Source organism: Pleuronectes platessa, chromosome 20, assembly GCF_947347685.1.
Source record: "Pleuronectes platessa chromosome 20, fPlePla1.1, whole genome shotgun sequence".
Classification (NCBI taxonomy): Eukaryota; Metazoa; Chordata; class Actinopteri; order Pleuronectiformes; family Pleuronectidae; genus Pleuronectes; species Pleuronectes platessa.
Window position 1 is genome coordinate 7,610,452 of NC_070645.1, and position 21,209 is coordinate 7,631,660.

General features: G+C 43.4%; 2 protein-coding genes and 1 non-coding gene across 3 annotated transcripts; all 3 read left to right on the forward strand.

Annotated features, from left to right (window-relative positions):
* The first annotated feature begins 4,924 nt into the window (after positions 1-4,924).
* Positions 4,925-12,926, forward strand: LOC128425931 (glycine--tRNA ligase). The gene is made up of 17 exons (XM_053412768.1): positions 4,925-5,205; positions 5,623-5,724; positions 6,410-6,512; positions 6,617-6,758; positions 7,135-7,223; positions 7,783-7,859; positions 7,945-8,090; positions 8,174-8,323; positions 8,422-8,584; positions 8,860-9,024; positions 9,111-9,217; positions 9,308-9,454; positions 9,780-9,865; positions 9,968-10,077; positions 11,848-11,941; positions 12,048-12,238; positions 12,411-12,926. Exons 1-17 carry the CDS (start codon positions 4,951-4,953, stop codon positions 12,534-12,536), a joined length of 2,253 nt encoding a protein of 750 aa, XP_053268743.1. The 5' UTR covers positions 4,925-4,950; the 3' UTR covers positions 12,537-12,926.
* Positions 6,923-7,057, forward strand: LOC128426235 (small nucleolar RNA SNORA84). Its single transcript, XR_008333249.1, has one exon. It is a non-coding gene; the product is annotated as a small nucleolar RNA SNORA84 (small nucleolar RNA).
* Positions 12,927-14,329: 1,403 nt separating the features above from the next.
* LOC128425560 (glycine--tRNA ligase) lies at positions 14,330-20,925 on the forward strand. Its single transcript, XM_053412214.1, has 17 exons — positions 14,330-14,484; positions 15,510-15,611; positions 15,736-15,838; positions 15,932-16,073; positions 16,178-16,266; positions 16,906-16,982; positions 17,064-17,209; positions 17,297-17,446; positions 17,533-17,695; positions 18,155-18,319; positions 18,411-18,517; positions 18,980-19,126; positions 19,227-19,312; positions 19,555-19,664; positions 19,765-19,858; positions 20,073-20,263; positions 20,359-20,925. The coding sequence occupies exons 1-17, from the start codon at positions 14,440-14,442 to the stop codon at positions 20,470-20,472; spliced, it is 2,031 nt and encodes a 676-aa protein (XP_053268189.1). The 5' UTR covers positions 14,330-14,439; the 3' UTR covers positions 20,473-20,925.
* The last annotated feature ends 284 nt before the right edge of the window (positions 20,926-21,209 follow it).

The window sequence follows — 21,209 nt, forward strand, 5'->3', positions numbered from 1 at the left end:
AAGAGGGCCAGAAGGGCCGCATCACTGCCTGAAGTGGCCCACATGCTATATATACGCCACATGCATTATAATATATGCCAGTATCCATCTATCTATCTATCTATCTATCTATCTATCTATCTATCTATCATAGTCTATCTGGGTTTGGGACCTTTTTGGAAAATTACAGCAACAGGGGAAAAGATCCTTCTGCCCAGTGTTGTTGTTGGAGGGAGTGGTGAGTGACACAGGAATAAAGACAGATCCAATCAGAATGCTAATACGCCACCTGTGAGTTGAGAGCAAACACTGGAGTACTCACTCCTTGATCATCGACATTAAACTCTCTTGGCCTATGACATTTCTCTCTTTGAGGGGGAATGGAGTGGCACTGCCCCTCCTGCAGTGTTTTTCTTTCGATGAATAATTGAAATGAATCTGGTCTCGATAAAATAACTTTGATTTGACACATGTGATCTTTTTTCGCGGTCTTCAAATACATCTGGTGGGCTGTCAGAGTGTGGCTCCTTGAATGTTTTATGAACGTGGGTGTAGGTCGGTAAGGAACTGGAATCACATAATCCTTTTCCCCTGCATGAGCCTTTCCGACAATTTCCTCAAGTTGTCAGACCTTCGAGGTCCTTCACATATAAACAGTGACATGGTGAGGCTGTTTTTTGTTATTAGAATATGTTTATGATTTAAAAGAAGATTCCTCCTAATAATCTATCACCTGTTCGTCTGTGGCGCCACCTTGTGGAGTACACTTAATTTAAGCTCCTGGAATGCATTTGTTTCAAATGTGGAGACATCTAGCAAAATGATTCAGTAACATCCACCCAGACGAGGGTTCATCATGAGCACTTAAAGGTGCTGCAGTCTTATACAAGGATTCAATACAGTACAAGCCAAAAAAGTTCCACCTTCTCTGTTTGATTTAAAACTGCAAATTATAACATACACACAACTATGAACGACTATTGTATTACAAGTGTTAGATTGGTGCACCTGATAAACTCAGTGTATATACATGCTGGGTTCAACAGAGCACGAACTGAAGCATGTTTAAAGCATGTTAAATCATCATTAAGTAAGGCTGTCAAATATATGTAGTAAAGTAGAAAATACACACACTCAATACTTCGTCCATCTGCTTGTGTTGCTTAGTTTCCCATGGGAATCAGGGCCGGCCCTGGCAATGTTGGCGCCCTAGGCGAGATTTCAAATTGGCGCCCCCCAACATACACACGCAAACTGTCATGCATCCCCAATAACTTTTGGACTGTAAACAGATGCACGCACAGGCAGACACATTTGTAAGCTACAAAAAACAATAAAAATATATAATAAAAAATATAAAAAGACTCCTGTACTGATAGCATATCATGTCGACACAAATAAACATTAATGATGTCCACAATCGGGGTGATTCTTACCTCTATATTGTTCTTTCTTCTCCTCCACTTTGTGATGCTTTCTGAATTGTGTACCTGATCATTTATCTGGGGGGGAATGTTTTTTGAGAGAAGATTCCAGATTCATTCACTAGACTGGCACTCAGTAGAGCTCAACAGAGCCGTATAGGTTATTCTCTGATCCATGCAGCTTCCTTCTACCAAGTTGTGTGGTTATTGGTCCAGTAGTTTATTACATAAACCTGTTGACTGACAAATCAGAGGTGAAAACATAACCTCCTTAGCAGAGGTAATAAAACCTCCACACATTTATCAAGGAAATATCACTAACATTAATAATAATTAGAAACGTTTAAAAATAGAAAGAAATGTTTCTAGAATATCTAAATAGTTGACGGGTAATTTTCTGTTGCTCGACTTATTAATTCATTTATTAAAATCTAATTTTCCCCTGCTACTTAGTCTATAGGGTTTTTATATTGTGCTTTATTTACATTGTATATATTGGTTTATTTTTGTCGTGCACTGGTTGTACATCAAATTGCCCTTGAAGGATAATAACAATTTTCGTTTATGGACAACTTTAGTTCATTACAAGCTGTACAAACCAAACAAGAGCAGCAGTGGAACCCAGCAGCCAGCAGGGGGCAGCCTCAGGACATCACATTGAAAAAAGCAACGGTTATTCTCTAACAATAGGTTTTTAAAGCATGTTAAATCATCCAGTATCTAAAATCCAAAAATATAAAAGTAAGGCGGTCAAATATATGTAGTAAAGTATATTAGTGTTTATCAAAAGCAGCATAGAATGACACGGACACGCACACACGATAATTTGTCCATCCTCTTAGGCTTAATTCCTCACGGGAATCAGCAGGCGGTGTGGCCTAGTCGGTAGAGTGATCGTACTTCAACTAGAAGGTCCAGGGTTGGAGCCCCACTCTTTCTCATGTTCATGCCGGCAATATACTGAACTCTTAAAATTGGCAGGAATTTAATCACCTATAAATTACAAAATATATTACACTATTTAAATTAATTAAAGAAAAAAAACTGTGCGCAATGGACTTCTGTGCAGGATGTGCGCAGTTCGGTTCTGAGCAGAATGTGCAATGGCTTCTGTGCAGGATGTGCGCAGTGGGCTTCTGCGCATAATATGCGAAGTGGGCTTCTGGTTTTTAATTGGTTATGGTTCATTTTTGTTTTTAAATTGACATATTATTAGTGTAGCGTTAGACATCTCTGCAGCAGTCTATCGTTTGACAGTCACCAGAGTGGTTAGCTAGTAGCTTCCAGTAGCTAACATTCACGGGGGAATAAACACAGCACACCTGCGTTTCTCTGGTCTGTGAACTCAAGAGACCGTTTATTCTGCGCATGCGCACAACAGCATCCTGATGCGTTCAGGCACAACAGGTTCTTATTTGACATCACTACGGGCTATTTAACATGACATTGTTACTCATATTATCAAATATGCTCAACAATTAGATATTGTGCAATGAATAGGTGGTTGAAGTTCTGCCAACACGACAGCCTGACCCAGCTCCCGTGTCCACTGGTGTCCTGGTTCCAACCATGGCAGCGTAGTGGCGTGGGGCTAGCTCGTCCCAGTGGCCCAGGGAGCGCATTTCTCCGCGCTGGTTCAGGTGTAAATGATGCTGGTCTTCACAGGTGACTGACCGGAAGTGAGGCATCATTGAAATACAATCTGCTTCTGATACGTCTATAGCAAGGGTGTCCAAACTTTTTATCCTGAGGGCCACATACAGAAAACATTTTGAAGGTCTGGGCCACTCACGCCGCCACGCCCCCCTGCCCTGGAGCGGACTGTTGACATTTGCAATCAGTGCATTCAAGGGAAGGGGAGAGGGGGTAATGTGAGACACCCCCTGTATCTAGGCAACGGAACACATTTGTGGTCATGTGATCATTATGTTTTCAAGCCCCCCCATCCCCCCCTTGCCATGAAGGAGAAGTTGGTGCTGATGCAGTGGTTACAATTTTTTTTCACAAAAATTGTCTTTTTGCATGTAAAAGTAAATTATCTTGCATCAACTGTTTTGTCAAAACAAATTGATTCAGGTAGAAAAACTTATATCATACATGTTGGTGGACTTCCAACATATAAAACCATTTGATCGATGCTAGCTGAAGATTAACCTGAATTGCTAAGAGATGTTGTTTTTTCTAAAATGTTGGCTGTGGGGTAAAGTGAGACATGTAGCACAAGTTAAGTTTATTACCATATTTTAGTGTAATATTACATTACATATGTTTTATTTTTAATGCCTTAAACATTGTAGAAAAGCCATCATGCAAATAAACTACACCAGGAAGACAACTTGGGGCCAAACACCCCTCGCAGAGATGGAGAGTGCAGCCGCTGAGGTCATGCAAGGAAAGAAGTCCTTAAGAAAAGCTGGAAGGGATAAAAATATTGATAAGACAAGTCTCAAAAGATTCATAAAGAAACAAGAGAAAGGGAAAGTAAAATCAGTAGCCTGGGGTGCAGTAGCTGAGGTAAAGAGAATATTCACAGATGAGATGGAGGAGGAGCCAAACACTTGAAACAACTAGCTGACCAGTTCCATGGCCTTGCTCCAGTTAAGAGCCGTGAACTGGTATTTGAATACGCAGAGAAAAACAATATCCCTGTCCCTGCCAATTGGACAGAGAAACAATGTGCAGGCAAGCTATGGTGTGCAAGAGATCACATGAATCATAATAATCATAAATGTGCTTAATTGACCTATTACAACATGTGTTGTTATGGTAAATTTAAAGTGGAAAAGGTAAGAGACTTTACCCCCTTGATTTCTCTGGTCTGTCTCACTTTACCCCAGCTTAGGGGTAAAGTGAGACACAAGACCACTTTTTTACAAACAATCATATTTTCACTGCCCTTTGTCCTGAAGACATTCTGATCATTTCCATTGCTAGGAAACATCCTGAATTAATAGGAAATGTGAACATTTTACTGATATATGATTTTAGCTCACCTAGAGGGGAGCAATGTAAAAAATGTCTCACATTACCCCGCTCTCCCCTACCCGAGGGTACAAACCCAGAACAACAAGAATCAAAGTACAATTTCTTCAAAAATAGAGCAAATCTACATAGTGCTATAAGTAACTGCCACTTTTTTTTTTTTTTTTTTTATTTAAATTGTTTTGTGGCGGGCCAATTTAAAATGGATGGCGGGCCGCAGATGGCCCGCGGGCCGTAGTTTGGACACCCCTGGTCTATAGCCTACTTCTAGACAAAAAGAACATGAGTATATAATGTTGTGTGCACATATACTGGATGTATGTATATATATAAAAGCATTATATTGTATTGTATATGTATGGGAATTTGGTATATATATATATATATATATATATATAATTGTTCATATTTGTTATTTTCTTCTGGCAAAAATATGACAAATCCTCTCATGTTCGTGGCGAATCTGCTGTTGCGCCGGCGAAAGTGCCTTTCCGGGACTTGCCGCGGCGTTTACTTACACTCGTTCATTGCATCATTCTCCTCTCCCCTTGCACTACGGAGGTCCATGCTTCTTCGTAGCGCAGCATCAGCACTGCTGAGGACCACCACTGAGATCCGCTCCCTCTGCCCGGTGTTGACGGTCCGCTGCGTTCGGCTCCGCTACCCGCCCGGAGACAGGCCGCTTTCCACGTCGGTGTGCCTGCGGAAGAAGAAGAAGAAGTACGAGGGGAGCCCGTTGCTGCAGCTGGCGGAAGAACAAACCATGGACGGCCACATCGAGGAGATTCTCGCCCCTCTGAGGCTCGCTGTCAAAGAACAGGTGACTGCTCACTTCTCTCACAGCCTCAACACTCACGATCGAGGTGCGGTTGTTTCGGGTCAGATGCACTCTCACCGCCCGGGACCTGCTCGGGTGTAGCCGGGTAGCGCCACATGCTAACCGGCTAGCTCACAGGCTAGCTCACAAAGCTGTCAATGGATGAGAGCCGCCGCTAGCTAACCGCTAACGCTAGCTGACAGTGAAGTCTGCGCCCTCTGCCACGTTTCAGGGCTGCTGGTGCAGACTGTGAGCAGGGTGGGGTTAAAGAGAACAGGCCGATCTCACACCGCTTTACACTCAAAGAACAAATAATATCAACCAGCTGATGGCTCTGTCAACGCGCACAGACCCGGGTGCAGCGGAAGTGCCTGGCTCAAGGGTTTTAGGTGCAAATCACAAGCCTCTTGTGTGTTTTAGGGGGAGCTGGTTCGTCAGATGAAGCAGACGGGGGTCCCTGATGTGGATGTTACTCGAGCTGTGGCTGAACTGAAGGCGAGGAAGAGAGCCCTGGAGTCAAAGGTGAGTGATCGAGATCCACTTTAATTCAACTCTGGATTTGAGCAAAAGGCTGATCGCAGACCCCCCAGTGAACCAAACGTCATTTAGAATTCTCCGCAGAGCCAGATGTGAAAGTGTGATTCATCGCACTGGTCAGCTCTTCCTCAAAGCCAAAAGCAATGGTCTTATTCTCTTCCAAGATGTCGGAAGTGGACACTTTGCTTTTGTTCACGAGGATCTATCCACCATGTTAGCAATCAGACAAAAGACCCCCCTCCATTGGTTAAAACACCCACAAACATCTGGGTTTTGTTGGCAGTGGTGTTCACTCCAGTGTCAAAGTACTCCAGTGCTCTGACACTGATGGAAAGAGGACACCTCAGTGAACCTGCTAATTGGCTCTTCTTCATTTTGGCAGTCCAGATACAGACGCTGCATCTTTTCCAGCACAAGGTTCAGACTTGCTTAGAACTTTCTGGCATTTGCGCTTAAATAGCTTTGCTTAAATAACTTTGCAACGTAAGGCAGCAATGTTACCAACAAGATTGAGATGCTAAACATGACTCACCGGAAAATCTACAGGAAGGAAAACTCCTCTTCTGGAAATGGGAAATGAGTCAATCTGCTTATTTTTGAGGGTTTACTCACGTTCAAAAATAAACCTTGACGGCTCAAACTGAAACTGTAATTTTTCCTATCTTTTCAGGAACTGTCATTACAACCCAAAGATGACATCGTTGACAGAACCAAGATGGAGGACACCCTCAAGAGGCGCTTCTTCTACGACCAGGCCTTTGCCATCTATGGAGGTAAGATTCAGAGGGTTAAGAGTGGGGATGAAGGTTTCAGTTTCTCAGTTCAGCCGTACACATCGTCTGTAAGCACTCTGTTACCACGCAGTGATTCCTCTTAGGTGTGAGCGGCCTGTATGATTTCGGCCCTGTGGGCTGTGCCCTGAAGAACAACATCCTGCAGGCGTGGAGGCAGCACTTCATCCAGGAGGAGCAGATCCTGGAGATCGACTGCACCATGCTGACCCCTGAGTCCGTCCTCAAGTACGTGCACACGACATGCCTCCTGTCTGCTGATGTCATGTTTGTGTCACCATAAAATGTGTAAGAATTCAACTGAAATTAAATTCCTGTCATATCACATCCCCTCTGGGTGAATATATGATTTTACAGATTTTAGTTATGGTGCTTGTCTGATTAGATTGATCGCCTTGTGGTTCCTAGAGTCGGCTCCAAAGTGCTGAACTGTGGGTTTTGATAAACAGGCGCATACTGATTCTGCAATTTCATGCATGGAAACTGTCACTATCACAGCCCTCCATAGCCCGGTTGCAGATACAATATTAAACAGGATAAGACACTTTCTTTTCCCCCCATCGATTTGGATCTGAGCTTGTTTGTTGCACTATTGTTTCACTAGGACATCAGGACATGTGGAAAAATTTGCTGACTATATGGTGAAAGATGTTAAGAACGGTGAATGCTTCAGGGCTGACCACCTCCTCAAAGGTGAGTCTGTTGTAAATCCGCCTGTATGTTGTTGTTTTATTTTAGACTTGGCTTTCACTACTTTGCCAACTAAAGATTAGTCATCCTGAAAGCACCTGCAGCCAAAGGATTTGTAAGTTTATTCATCTGTAATATCCGAGAAATTCTGCAGAGGCCGACACTGGACACTATCCAAACTTGTGGAGTCATTGGCTGCTGTTGATTGGCCAGTTTCTGAGTATCACCGTTGTGCCCGGGGGAGAATGGAAGTGGTTGGACCAGCAGAAATCACACAGGGCTTTCATAGCGATACAAGCTGCTGGGATGACTGAGGCTGGAGCGGTGCCACAGAACTGGAAAACCTCTGGATTGGGGAGAACGTCTCAGTCCCTGAAAGACCTCAAGACAAATATGATCAGAAACTAAAAGAAAAATCAGATAATGAAATTGGAAAATGTTATGCAATACCTGCAATATGTCAAGACAAGGAACATGAATGAGCCACTCGTGTGTGGGCTCTACTCAGTGTACACTCCAGTTTGACCTCAAACTATAATATGTTCATGTTTGAATCCTGCAGCCTTTCTCCAGAAGTTGATGTCTGATAAGAAGTGCACAGCAGAGAAGAAGGCTGAGGTGGAGGAAGTCGTCACCCAGGTCGGTAGTATTTGAATGCAAATGGATGTTCTCGATGGAAAAGCTGTCCGATGGTTATTCACCTTTTGTCTAACATCTCTTCCAGATGGACAACTACACCCAGCAGGAGCTGACCGATCTGTTTGTGAAATACAACGTCAAGTCCCCCATAACAGGAAATGACCTCACACCTCCCATCTCCTTCAACCTGATGTTTCAGACGTCCATCGGACCAGGGGGGAATATGCCAGGGTAACATGCAGCAACCCTTTTTAAGTGTTCCTGCATGTGAACAAATATCATTGAGCTATTCTCACCTCGGCTTTCATCTGCAGCTATTTGAGGCCTGAAACCGCTCAGGGAATCTTCCTCAACTTCAAGCGTCTTCTGGAGTTCAACCAGGGGAAACTGCCCTTTGCTGCTGCTCAGATAGGAAACTCCTTCAGGAACGAAATCTCTCCTCGCTCTGGACTCATCCGTGTCAGGTGAGCTAGACTCTGGCTCAACTACCATTATTCACAAGTGTTTGCTTTTTAAATTGAGAGATTAAACAAAAACTTAACCACTCTTCCTGTCCTCACAGAGAGTTCACCATGGCTGAGATTGAGCACTTTGTGGATCCAAATGAGAAGGTTCACCCTAAATTCTCCAATGTAGCCGACCTGGAGCTCATCTTGTACTCCTCTAAGGCCCAGACCAGTGGACAGTCTGCACATATCATGAGGCTGGGAGATGCTGTGGAGCAGGTAGGCGTCGCTAGAGCAACACTGATAAAACTACTTGAGAGTATTGGTGTTGTCAAATTTCGAACTTTAAATGAAAATCACATTGGGGGGAAAGAATATGGAACCTTGAAGAGACCAGCTTGAGCCCTGAGAATTGTTTCTTAACCATGATCCTTTTTGTAAATTTAATTCAAGAGTGTGATAACAAAGGTTGAATAATGTAATGATAGAAAATGATCAATAGTTGGAAGACATTCATCATGACAGTGTCTTTAAATCTTGTGTGTCTGCTGCAGGGAGTGATCAATAACACCGTCCTGGGATATTTCATCGGGAGGATCTACCTCTACCTTACTAAAGTTGGTATCGCCAAAGAAAAGCTGCGTTTCCGACAGCACATGGACAACGAGATGGCTCACTACGCCTGCGACTGCTGGGACGCTGAAACCAAAACCTCCTATGTATGTTCTGCTGCAGTTTCCTTCCTGAGGGGCTTATCAGCGACACCGCCTACAGTTCCTCAGAGTAAATGTTTTGTCCCTTGCAGGGCTGGATCGAGATCGTGGGGTGTGCAGACCGGTCTTGCTTTGATCTACAATGCCATTCACGAGCCACCAAGGTCCCTCTGGTCGCTGAGAAGCCTCTTAAAGAACCCATATCCTTTTAATTTCAGCATTCAACACTTCAAAAACTCGTCCCATATCTCACACAAATATATCCATCATTCTCCTTAATTTCTCCACACAAAGTTGTAAATGTCGTCCAGTTTGAAGCCAACAAGGGAGCCATCGGGAAGGCGTATAAGAAGGATGCAAAGCTAGCCATGGAGTATCTGTCCGTGTGTGACGAGTCTTTCATCACAGAACAGGAGCAGCTACTCAATGAGACTGGGTGAGTGCAACTTAATGACCCAAATTCATATAAGGAAATACAGGCATCTGATTTAACCCTCTGAAAACCTTCCATGGGTGGCCCCTAACCCCCCCTAGGAGATCACAGACTGCTTAATTCTGTTATAATCAATCTAAAATAAAAAAAGTAAAATCTCAAACTGCTTTATTTTTGTACTAGAAACGTCTCCTGTTTGTGATGACGTCATTACCATTTTAGCATTTATAATGTTTTTTTGATTAGGTTGCAAGGAGTTCAGTGATATAAAGCACTTTTTTTTTGTATTTTAAAAATCATTAAGCGTCTTCTATTTTTTACTTGACAGAGAGTTCACCATCCAAACGGAGGGCAAGACCTTCAAACTCACCAAGGACATGGTGAGCGTGAAGCGTTTCCAGAAGACTCTGCACGGTGAGATTCACTCATTCGGGACGTGAGGAAGGTTTGTGTCGGGGAAACTGAGAGTGACAACTTGTGTAACTCACAACCTCACTCTGTGTTTGTTGTCCACAGTGGAGGAAGTCGTTCCAAATGTAATTGAACCCTCCTTTGGCATCGGAAGGATCATGTACACCATCTTTGAGCACACATTCCAAATCAGGGAAGGAGACGAACAAAGAACGGTAAGAAGATCGTGTTGATCAGCACTATGTTTGTATTGTTTATTTACTTTACTTTACTTTGCCACTGGACACACTGTCATATATGTGGTGAAGTCCATTACGATTCATATGGCAATAAAAAAGATTCAAAGTTTTCTCAAGGGAGTTCAACTTTAACTAATTAAGATTTTCAGTGCATGTCGCAAATCCGCAGCTGCTTCGGAGACGGAGGCCTCACCGAGCTGCTGTCAGTTAACACAGTTTTATGATTTTTAAATGTAGTTTTAATGGCGCTCTTTTTAAGAGTTGTTTTTAAGAGCTTGTTTCCTTCATAGCATCAAGGTGAAAGCACTTTACAAGCAGACATAATGCTTTTGTTTTTTATGATCGGATTAAAGTGAGAAATGAAGCAGGTGGTAGATTCAGTGTCAGGACATGATGTTCAAACATTTTTACTGTAATGTGGCTTCGTGACCTTGGAGATAACTGAGGTCGCCCAGTCTGACAGTATCAATTAAACTGAAAATGTTCCCAGTAGAGTTGCTGCAGTAGTTGCATGGTGTTCAGTCACTTACGATAACATAACATGATGCATGAATGCATAGATAAAATCTAGAACCCACATTCATCAATAAATGCACTACCTTGTAGTAGGGCTGCTCGATTATGGAAAAAATCATAATCACAATTATTTTGAACAATATCAAAATCACGATTATTTAAACGATTATTAATATGTGCCCTTATTCTGAAGTCTATGCTTTATTTTTTTAATAACTTCCGGTTCCTGTAAACACCGATGACGGCTGCGTGTCTTATTCCTCCGTGAAACCAGGATATCGGTGCCCGGTTATTCAAACCCTTAATGATGGCAACCCTAACACTCTCTGACCAACTGACCGGTGCGGAGAAATGCGGGTCCGGTCAGACCGGTGTGAGAATAGCGATGCACGGCGCAGCCGCTACATGGTCAGCTGCTGCCCTCCCTGCTTTTCCACTCGCGCAGTTTTTTTCACCGCCGGTCACCACACACACACAACTCGCCTCCTTCACTTTACTGCTGCTTAAGAGTGAGAGCCAGTCAGCTGGGCCGCTGAATGCTTTAGGGGAAGGACTGAATTGTGCATGCGCGTCTCTTCTGAAAAAAATGGCAAATAGTCGTTTCAACTCGATTATAGTAGTTTGGAGATCGTTTGACCCAATAATCGTAATCACAATTAAATTTCGATTAATCGAGCAGCCCTACCTTGTAGGTCTGATTGTCTGCTCCGTGCAGCAGCAGATTGACATCAGCTTTACCAAGTGGTTTTATCACACGATCAGAGGAGAGTCGACTGATATGTACGATGAGCATTCAATGTTAAAGGATGTTAAAAGCGTTACGGATGTTTTTAAGGTACAGCGGCCAACTGACAGATTAGTCAATGTGTTTGACAGTTTGAAATAAAGGGATACACTGCACACAAGAGTGAAGCTGCCCATAGCTTACAGTACAGATCCACAGATACTGAGCTGACACAAGCGGTAATACTAGTGTTGACAAGAGTTTTGTCATTCCATGGAAAGTTTTTCAAAATGTGGGATCCTTAGTTCACGACTGGCAAAATGAATCAAACTATTCAGAGAGGATGAAAGCACGGAATTGTTCTTCTTCTCGAAGTATTGATAGAAACTTTGAAGTGTCTCCACATTGCATTTAACTTCAAGTCACTTTCTACGGAATTGTTGCGTTCTGCTTGTGATTTAAGTTTGCCTGCGCTCAGCAATGACCATTTGTTTTCTCCCCAACAGTTCTTTAGCTTCCCTGCCACTGTAGCTCCATACAAATGTTCCGTCCTGCCTCTGAGTCAAAACCAGGAATTTGTGCCGTTTGTAAAGGAATTATGTAAGTACCCACGTAATTATATCGTATATTTCTGTCTGAAGAGAAGAAATGGTTTCCTCCCTCATCTTGGTTAAAATCTATTTCCCCTCCTTCTCCCTCCCCTTAGCTGAGGCGATGACAAAGAACAGCGTGTCTCACAAGGTGGACGACTCCTCGGGATCCATCGGGCGGCGCTACGCCAGGACGGATGAGATCGGAGTGGCGTTCGGCATCACCATCGACTTCGACACAGTGAACAAGACGCCGCACACGGCCACACTGAGAGACCGCGACTCCATGAGGCAGATCAGAGCTGAGGTAACGGCAACAATGGCTTTGATAATTCTGTATTTCGGTAAACAAATTGTTATGGGTGTAAAGTCTCGGTGTCAGGGATATTGCTTCTAACTTTTTAAATGTACAAAGCAGCATTTCAGTTGCAATCGCACTTTTAAGAACAATCAAGTTAAACCGTCTCTTCTCTCCGCAGGTCAGTGAGTTGCCTGTGATCGTCCGGGATTTGGCCAACGGCGCTTTGACCTGGGCGGAAGTGGAAAGCAAGTATCCCATCTTTGAAGGACAAGAGACCAGCAAGAAGGACACAGTCGAAGAGTAAAGCTTGCTCGCCTGCCCCGTCACTCCATGAAAATCCACGGACTTGTTGCATTTGCACCAATAGGAAGAATATGCTGCAACTGTAATGTGATAAGCTACAGTGGTGCACCGAGCCCTCCTTTTCTTCCACACCACTGCAAACACTAAAAATGTCATGTATTCATCAAATCTAACAGTTGTGGGGGAAAGCTGGCACAGGGCTGATGTTTCTTTGACGAGCAGTGTTTCATTCACGTATGATCATGTCGATATGTTTTAAAAGGGAGAAAATATCATCAGGTTGTTTGAGTGCAGTGGAAGGAGGATTCCACCATTTTCACTTTTCAGGCAGATTGAGATATTGAACCATTTCAATAAAAACAGCCAGCACTTTCTGGACATGGGCACACAACTCTAATGTTTCTTATCAAGTTTTCAAACCGCAACAGAGTGATGTACAAACACTTTATGTCCAGTCGTCTGTCTCCCCCTACACTTCTCGCTAACACCAGCAAAATAAGTTGAGGCGCAAGGGCTTTAAAACATGATGGGGTTACAATTTAATTATTGTTATTATTTATTTAAATATAAAGGGAAACTGGAGTTTGAGCCTCAACTGTTTATTTAATTGTTTTGTAAATGTTTGCTGCTTTAAATCAGTTCATTGGAACTCTTTTTAACAGTGAGGTCTAATTTAAACCACCGGATGGAGATAGAGGTTCATTGTTCATGGGTGGCTCTATCTGGAGGCAGACACCTTTAACCACCTCCATCTGCTGTTAACTGTCAGCGTCCTGCTCTGAATGAGATTCAGGATATTGATTAAAAACACAGCACAGATGGGTACATACAGAATTTAAGCAGATATTCAAATATGTCTTGCAATAAAACGAGTGCATTAAACTAGGTCCCTTCTGAATAGAGAAGAAAACCGAATTGGAGGAAATTCCTGAGAGTGTTTGTGAGGATATCACTGTTTACATTTGCGTGCTACACAAAGAGATCGGTTAACAAGATTTCAGATCTTAACGAGTGGAACTCCAGCGACCTTGCTGGGTATTTCCAGATCAAGAGGTTTTTATTGTCACTGTGCAGGTCAAGTGAAAGTTTTCTGTAGAGGCCTCATTATGTTACATGCATGACATGAGAATATAAGGGCTGAAATCAATGTTATAAAAGTAGGGTAAAAGAAAATATATATATGTTCAGATTTCCAGATGCAGCAGGTTTTGTGAATTTCTTCCAGTGTTCCAGGATCCTCTGAGCTGAAGGGCGTTCCTGTTCTCAGGGGTGCAGCCAGAGAAATAGGCAGAGATGCAAAATTACGACATTAGTCTTGAATACTCTAGTACAGCTGAAAACTGTAAACCCAGTAAAAGGCTGGTGAGGCCTGTTTGTTAAAGGTTGAGTTACTGGGGGGGTGGCGGCTGAGGGGTCTCCAGGAGCAGATGGAGAGGAACGCCCCTGCTCTGGCAGCTCGTCCCGGGACAGTCTGGACTGGGATTGACAAACGGGAGGGTGTTTTACATCACAGGGCTCTAATGCTAAATATGATATGATCAGACGAGAGATGGGTACACCGTGTACACTCCGCCGGATCAGCCACGTCCCCTCACACACTCAGACCAATGCATCTACTCACAAACACAAAGGGCTGATAATAAAGGTTCCACCATATTTACTTCAGGGACTGTTTGCTCTGCTCAGTCTATATAAAGTTTATGGATGAGCTTCGTGGCTGATGCAACAAAGGCCCTGGTTTCAGAGGAAACATCGCAGGCGCCTCCCCCCCTCTGCTTCCTTCTCCACCTCCTCCTCCCTCCGCCCTCAAGACGAGCTGAAGAACACAGGAGCTTCCTCAGTCCTCAGCGGCAAACAGCAGCTTCTCATCCGTTCAGCGAGCTTTTTGCACACCTGTCAAGAAGATGGAAGAAGTCCTGGCACCACTGAGAGAGGCCGTGCGCGAGCAGGTGAGACGACACGCACGATTACGCGCGATTACGCGCCCCTAAATACGCGATTTGACTTTAATCCTTGTTTACGTCCTCTTCCCAATGCGCGCGCGGTCGCACTATGGAGAGGTACGCTTAGAGATAAACTTGTTGCACAGTGAAAACATGACTGGTTACTTCACTTGAATGTGCACGAGAAGTTTTAGGGAACTTTATGTCAGAGCCTGGCTGCGTGTAAATCAAAAGTGAAAGTTATACCTGCAGGGTGACTCCCTTCTTAATATCACAGGATAATGTCACTTTGTTGATGAAAAGATGATAGAAGACGATACAGTTCATTCAAAAATAATAACGAGAAACTTTATTTCTATAGGGTTAGGGTTATCTAAACAATGGTACGACGTTCAGTTCATGGGAAATACAAAGATACAGGACAACAACACAAATCAAAGATAATCACTCAATATTTCGATTGATTGTTAAGCCATTCATCTTAATTTGCCTCTAAAGGCTCAACAAGGTGTCAGATGCCCTAAACAAGAGTGAAAAACAACTTTTCACAGATGAGCAATATATAAAATAACATAAGGGGGAAAAAAACACAAAAAACAACAGGCGTTTAAATATAGGCTCTACTTCTAATTTTTGAAAAGTTTATAGAAATTATTTTAAAACAGTTAAAGTGTTGGCGAGGGCCCTGATAGGAAAAGTGCGGGTCCATCTTTGTTTCCCGCCTTAAACCAGTAGACGAGCTGGTTGGAAGATCTTAGATTAAAGCTTGGACCATAGACAGTTAGTAGCTCTGTAATATCACTGGGGTCCAGACCGTGCTGAGATTTAAAGGTTATTAAAAGAATCTGAAAATCGATTCTAAATGTTACTGGCAGCCGATGAAGATACCCCCTGGTTACCACGTGTCTACTCCTCTTAATCTACTGCAGCTGTAGTGCAGAGGAGAGTTGAACATATGTGTAAGAGGGAACAAAAGGTTAAATGAGGAGTCTGTGTGTGAAGAGGAGGTCTAACGTGGTATCTTCCTGCAGGGTGACCTTGTGCATCAGATGAAGGCGAAGGGCGCCGCAGAGCAGGAGGTGAACAAAGCCGTGGCGGAGCTGAAAGCCCGGAAGAAGATTCTTGAAGCAAAGGTCCACTTCTCAACTGCTGCTTTATTGTTTCCTTTTGATTTCACGTTCAGTTTTCATTGTGTGATATTTGCCTCTATGATTTATTTGATAACTTCTTTATGCGCTGATTTGTCCTCACTTGTAGGAGCTCGCTCTGCAACCCAAAGAAGATGTGGTCGACAGGGTGAAAATGGAGGACACCCTGAAGAGGAGGTTCTTCTACGATCAGGCTTTTGCCATATATGGAGGCAAGATTGATCGTTAAGAAACAAAGTAAAACCAAAACCAAAAGCAAACCAGGTTGAGCTCTGTTCAAAGTTAATGTTTCACTTTCTTCTTAGGTGTGAGCGGCCTGTATGACTTCGGCCCTGTGGGCTGTGCCCTGAAGAACAACATCCTGCAGGCGTGGAGGCAGCACTTCATCCAGGAGGAGCAGATCCTGGAGATCGACTGCACCATGCTGACCCCTGAGCCCGTCCTCAAGTACGTGCACTCAAGCTCCGACTGCTCTTGCGGAAAGAAAAATAAAGTTAAAATTGAAATCTCAGCTCTGCAGATCTGTGTTAAAACCTGCCTCGTCTTTTCAGGACGTCAGGGCACGTGGATAAATTTGCTGACTACATGGTGAAAGACGCCAAGACCGGAGAATGCTACCGAGCTGATCACCTCCTCAAAGGTGACTCACTCCTCATGGTGTCATCCTCCACCCTTGTGACTGCGTCTGTGCAGATCCAGTTTTAAAAGATCATGCAAGCTCATCTGACGGGACAGGTTTTTACTTGTCTTACTGAGTTATATGTCCCCAGGGAGGCTGCAGGTCAAGTCAGGGCTGTGGGCGGAGTCTAACTATTCATCCAAGAATGCAGAGTATTTTGTAATTAGAGTTACATAAGATTATATATGTTCCAAGCAGAGAAACTCAACTGAAAGTGCTGATGCTGGGCTTTCACACTGAGACTCATTTATGACTCCGACAAGGCCAAATAGTCGCCTCATGAAACCACACTTAAATTCAATAGATCCTTGTTTTAATTTGGATCTGTACTAAATTGCAAACACTCATAAATATCAGTCCCAGCATTGATCTAACCTTCAACCCGGATCTGCCCCCTGATCCAGATTAACTAAAATCCACCTTAATCCTGCTAACAGACAAACAAAATGAAAAGATGGCCAATTAGAAAGAAATCCTGGAAATTAAAGTGCTTCAAACGTTTACTGGTTGCTCTGGATAAAAACGCAATCTGCAAACTTTTCACTTTCGAGGCTAATACTCGATTGACGGCAGCTAATCGAGGTGTTTTCTGCCCTGCAGCTCACTTAAAAAAGCTGATGTCTGATGAGAAGTGCTCGCAGGAGAAGGCGAAGGAGATGGAGGATGTGATCACTCAGGTGAGTGCTTCAGTAAGGTGTGAATACTGATCTCTGCTGATGGAGAAACAGGCATCTCACGCACCACCACTGCTGTTTCAGATGGACAACTACACCCAGCAGGAGTTGGCTGATCTCTTTGTGAAATACAACGTCAAGTCTCCCGCCACAGGAAATGACCTCACACCTCCCACCTCCTTCAACCTGATGTTCAAAACGTCCATTGGGCCGGGGGGCAACACACCCGGGTACTGAGCAGCTTGAGCCCTCTATGTTCGTGTGAATAGAAGCGATTTGCTGTGTTGACGCTGTGTCCACTGATTGTTTCTGTGCAGATACCTGAGGCCTGAAACCGCTCAGGGAATGTTCCTCAACTTCAAGCGTCTGCTGGAGTTCAACCAGGGGAAACTGCCCTTCGGCGCCGCCCAGATCGGAAACTCCTTCAGGAACGAAATCTCTCCTCGCTCTGGACTCATCCGTGTCAGGTAGCGAGAAGCTCCAGCTCCTCAACAAAGGGATCACCTGCGAGTTCCCAATGCACAGTTTAGAATAACGTGTTTCCCTCTTACAGAGAGTTCACCATGGCTGAGATCGAGCACTTTGTGGACCCCAATGAGAAGATCCACCCGAAGTTCTCCAACGTGGCCGACCTGGAGATTCTGCTGTTCTCCTCAAAGGCTCAGACCAGCGGGCAGCCTGCAGGGCTCATGAGGCTGGGGGACGCTGTGGACCAGGTAGGAGTTTCATTTCATTTGACGAATGATTAAGTGTGTGTTAAAAGTTATTGCTGAAAACACACCTGCTCTTGTGTGAACATAGTAACTGATGGTCTCTAATTATATCCCTCATTTAGCAATATTAATGCAAGAGCAGACAAATTATATTATCAATGTAAACTGTAAAAAAAAAGTACATGTAGGGCTGCCCAATTAATTCTGATGAATGAATGCAATAAAAAATTATAATGGAAATAATTGTGAGTAAATAAACCATAATTCCCAGAATCGTGCAGCTCTAGTATTTTGCATAGAATAGACATAATTAACAGGCGATATGATACATGAATTTAATAAAGAGAACTTGTAAAACCCTCTCCCTCTCTCTCTCTCTCTCTCTCTCTCTCTCTCTCTCTCTCTCTCTCTCTCCTTCTCTCTCTCTCAATAACGTCTTCAAATCTCCTGCGCCTGCTGCAGGGGGTGATCAACAACTCAGTGCTGGGATACTTCATCGGAAGGATCTACCTGTACCTGCTCAAAGTGGGTCTCTCCAAAGACAAAGTGCGCTTCCGTCAGCACATGGAGAACGAGATGGCTCACTACGCCTGCGACTGCTGGGACGCCGAGTCCTTGACCTCCTACGTAAAGCTTTTCCCTTTTCACTCTCACTTACAGGACCACCAACCTGTTTAAGTCTTTTACGTGACGTGTTTGTTTGTTTTGTCTCTCTCAGGGTTGGATTGAGATTGTGGGCTGTGCCGATCGCTCCTGTTACGACCTCACATGTCACACCAGAGCCACCAAAGTGCCTCTGGTGGCTGAGAAGCCTTTGAAAGAACCCATATCCTTCTGTTGACTCAGTTTAATCATCCTGACTTTAAATCACATCATTAGTCAGTTTATTTGATTTCATTTGTTCCATTGCAAGATATTTCTAACATCAACAATTATAAAAAAAGAAAATCGTTTTATAATAATACACATTGCTTTTATATTATTTATGTATTTTATAGTTTAAGGATGTTTTAGGCTTACACTGGGGAAAAAAATCGTTTTCATAAATGCTCACATTCAGGCTACAATGCTGTTTTTGTGAAAGTTGTTAACCGACACCAACATTTTTCCCTCTTAAGTAATGAAGTAATTTGAGACTTAGAAACTGAGCACAAATCAAATTTAAGATGAGTTTAGACCAAAGACATTAAAGGACAAACTTTCAAAACCTGATGAAATATTGCACTGGTTGTGTGAGATATGACATCAATATCACACGCCTCCGTTTTACTCCCTAACTCCTCCACACAAAGTGGTCAATATGGTCCAGTTCGAGCCCAACAAAGGCGCCATAGGAATGGCCTTCAAGAAGGATGCCAAGCTGGTCCTGGACTTCCTGGCCGTCTGTGACGAATGCTACGTTACTGATCAGGAGAAGCTTCTCACTGACTCCGGGTAACTGAAGCTCATCAGTGCACGATGTAGAGGAAATGTGGTTGTGATTTTTTTAATTTTAATTTTCAAATATCTGGCAACGCTGTGCTCGTGTCTACAGGGAGTTCAAGATTGAGACCGAGGGCAAAACCTTCAAACTGACCAAGGACATGGTCAGTGTGAAGAGGTTCCAGAAAACCCTGCACGGTGAGAGGTGGCATCTAAGACGGGATATTATAGAAATTTTGAGAATGAAGCTGTGATATCAGGGTAATGAAGTCTTAATCGAGAGTAAAGTCATATCAAATGAATAAAGTTGTAATTGAATGAGGAAAAATTAGGAATTAAACAAAATTATGTCTTAAGTTGCGCAATCTTTTTTATTGTGTAGCTGTCGAGTAGAACTGAGTTTTCTTGGGTGTTAAAACAAATGCCGTCTCTTCCCGCAGTGGAGGAGATCGTCCCCAACGTCATCGAGCCGTCGTTCGGCATCGGCCGGATCATGTACTGCATCTTTGAGCACTCGTTCCATATCCGGAAGGGGGATGAGCAGAGGACGGTGAGACGGCCACAAAACGGGACTAAGACTTGGAATCATTCGTTAGCATTGATTTGACTGTTTCATTTCATTGATGATATTTTTTTAATTTCCTGTCCAGTATTTCAGCTTCCCTGCTCCTGTAGCTCCGTACAAATGTTCCATCCTGCCTCTGAGCCAGAACCCGGAGTTCACGCCGTTCATCTCCCAGTTATGTGAGTATGATACTGACTTTTATATTTACATTATTTAAAGATTTGATTGTGAAACCACGTGTTTAGTTGCTTTCTTCATGTAAACAAATGAGATATGATCTGTAAAAGGGAGCTTCCGAGGTGGTGGAAAGTAAATAAGCATTTTTCCAAAATGTCTATTTCTTTACATCTTCAGTCTACTCCTTTCGATCAGCGTTCTCTTTTCTCCTTTCAGCTGAGATGATGACCAAATTCGGCTTGACTCACAAGGTGGACGACTCCTCTGGATCCATCGGGCGGCGCTACGCCCGGTCGGACGAGATCGGCGTGGCGTTCGGCATCACCATCGACTTCGACACGGTGAACAAGACGCCGCACACGGCCACTCTGAGAGACCGCGACTCCATGAGGCAGATCCGGGCTGAGGTAGAACACGCAAAATAACTTTAACTTGAATTAATAATTGTATAAATAGGTGTTACGTATCTTTTTTTTAACTAATTTATTCAAATGCATCGCAGGTGTCTGAGTTACCGGGGATGGTTCGAGATCTGGCCCACGGCACCTTGACTTGGGCTGAGGTGGAGAGCAAGTATCCGTTATTTGAAGGACAGGAGACCAGCAAGAAGGAGTAACCAGGCTGCGCCTCCTCCGCTCTCTGCAGGGACCAAGCTCTCAATAAAGATGTAGCTTTAAAATATAATCCATGAGCTTTTTAAACTGGATTTTTATTGGCATTAAAAATGTGAAGTGTAAAAAAACCTTGAGCAATAGGCAATGTTTTTTGATGATGATAATGCACAGGCCAAATATTATCATTATTATTATGTTGAATTCATTCCAGGCACTGTATCTGTAGCTGTGCTCAGACATGCTCCTTATGATGCAGCAGCACTGACTGAAGGAAACTAACACCCTCACTTAGGGACTCACACAATCCTCTGTGGCCTCCTTCATTTCACTTTATCATCTGAGCAACTGTCTCTCTAATTCTGCATCGAGGTTTAGCATTAACACAATGAAGGTAGAGAAGCATTATACTGTATGTCTTGCTTGGCTTTTCCGAATAAACCACACCTCGTTTTTAATCTTTGAGTCCTGCACCTTTTTGTTTTTATGATCTCTGGTTGTCTGACAGTCGGTCTCATTGTTTTGAACACGATATCTAAGAAACGCCTTGAGGGATTTTCTTCAAAGTTAGTGCTAATGTAATGTTGGACTCACTGATGACCTGATTAGATTTTGGTGGTCAAAAGCCAAAGTGAGCTCACTTGTTAAAGCAATATCTCATTAACGCCTTGAGGTAATTTCTTCCGATTTGGTACAACCTTTCACTCGGACTCAGGGATGACTGATTAGAATTGGGTGGTCA

Excerpts from the sequence above, each read along its gene's own strand:
- LOC128425931 (XM_053412768.1), top strand. The coding sequence starts at position 4,951 with ATGCTTCTTCGTAGCGCAGCATCAGCACTGCTGAGGACCACCACTGAG. Across the intron at positions 5,206-5,622 it reads GGCTCGCTGTCAAAGAACAG|GGGGAGCTGGTTCGTCAGAT; the intron begins GTGACTGCTCAC and ends TGTGTGTTTTAG. Across the intron at positions 10,078-11,847 it reads AAGGAGACGAACAAAGAACG|TTCTTTAGCTTCCCTGCCAC; the intron begins GTAAGAAGATCG and ends TCTCCCCAACAG.
- LOC128425560 (XM_053412214.1), top strand. The coding sequence starts at position 14,440 with ATGGAAGAAGTCCTGGCACCACTGAGAGAGGCCGTGCGCGAGCAG. Across the intron at positions 15,839-15,931 it reads GGCTTTTGCCATATATGGAG|GTGTGAGCGGCCTGTATGAC; the intron begins GCAAGATTGATC and ends CTTTCTTCTTAG. Across the intron at positions 18,320-18,410 it reads CCGAGTCCTTGACCTCCTAC|GGTTGGATTGAGATTGTGGG; the intron begins GTAAAGCTTTTC and ends TGTCTCTCTCAG.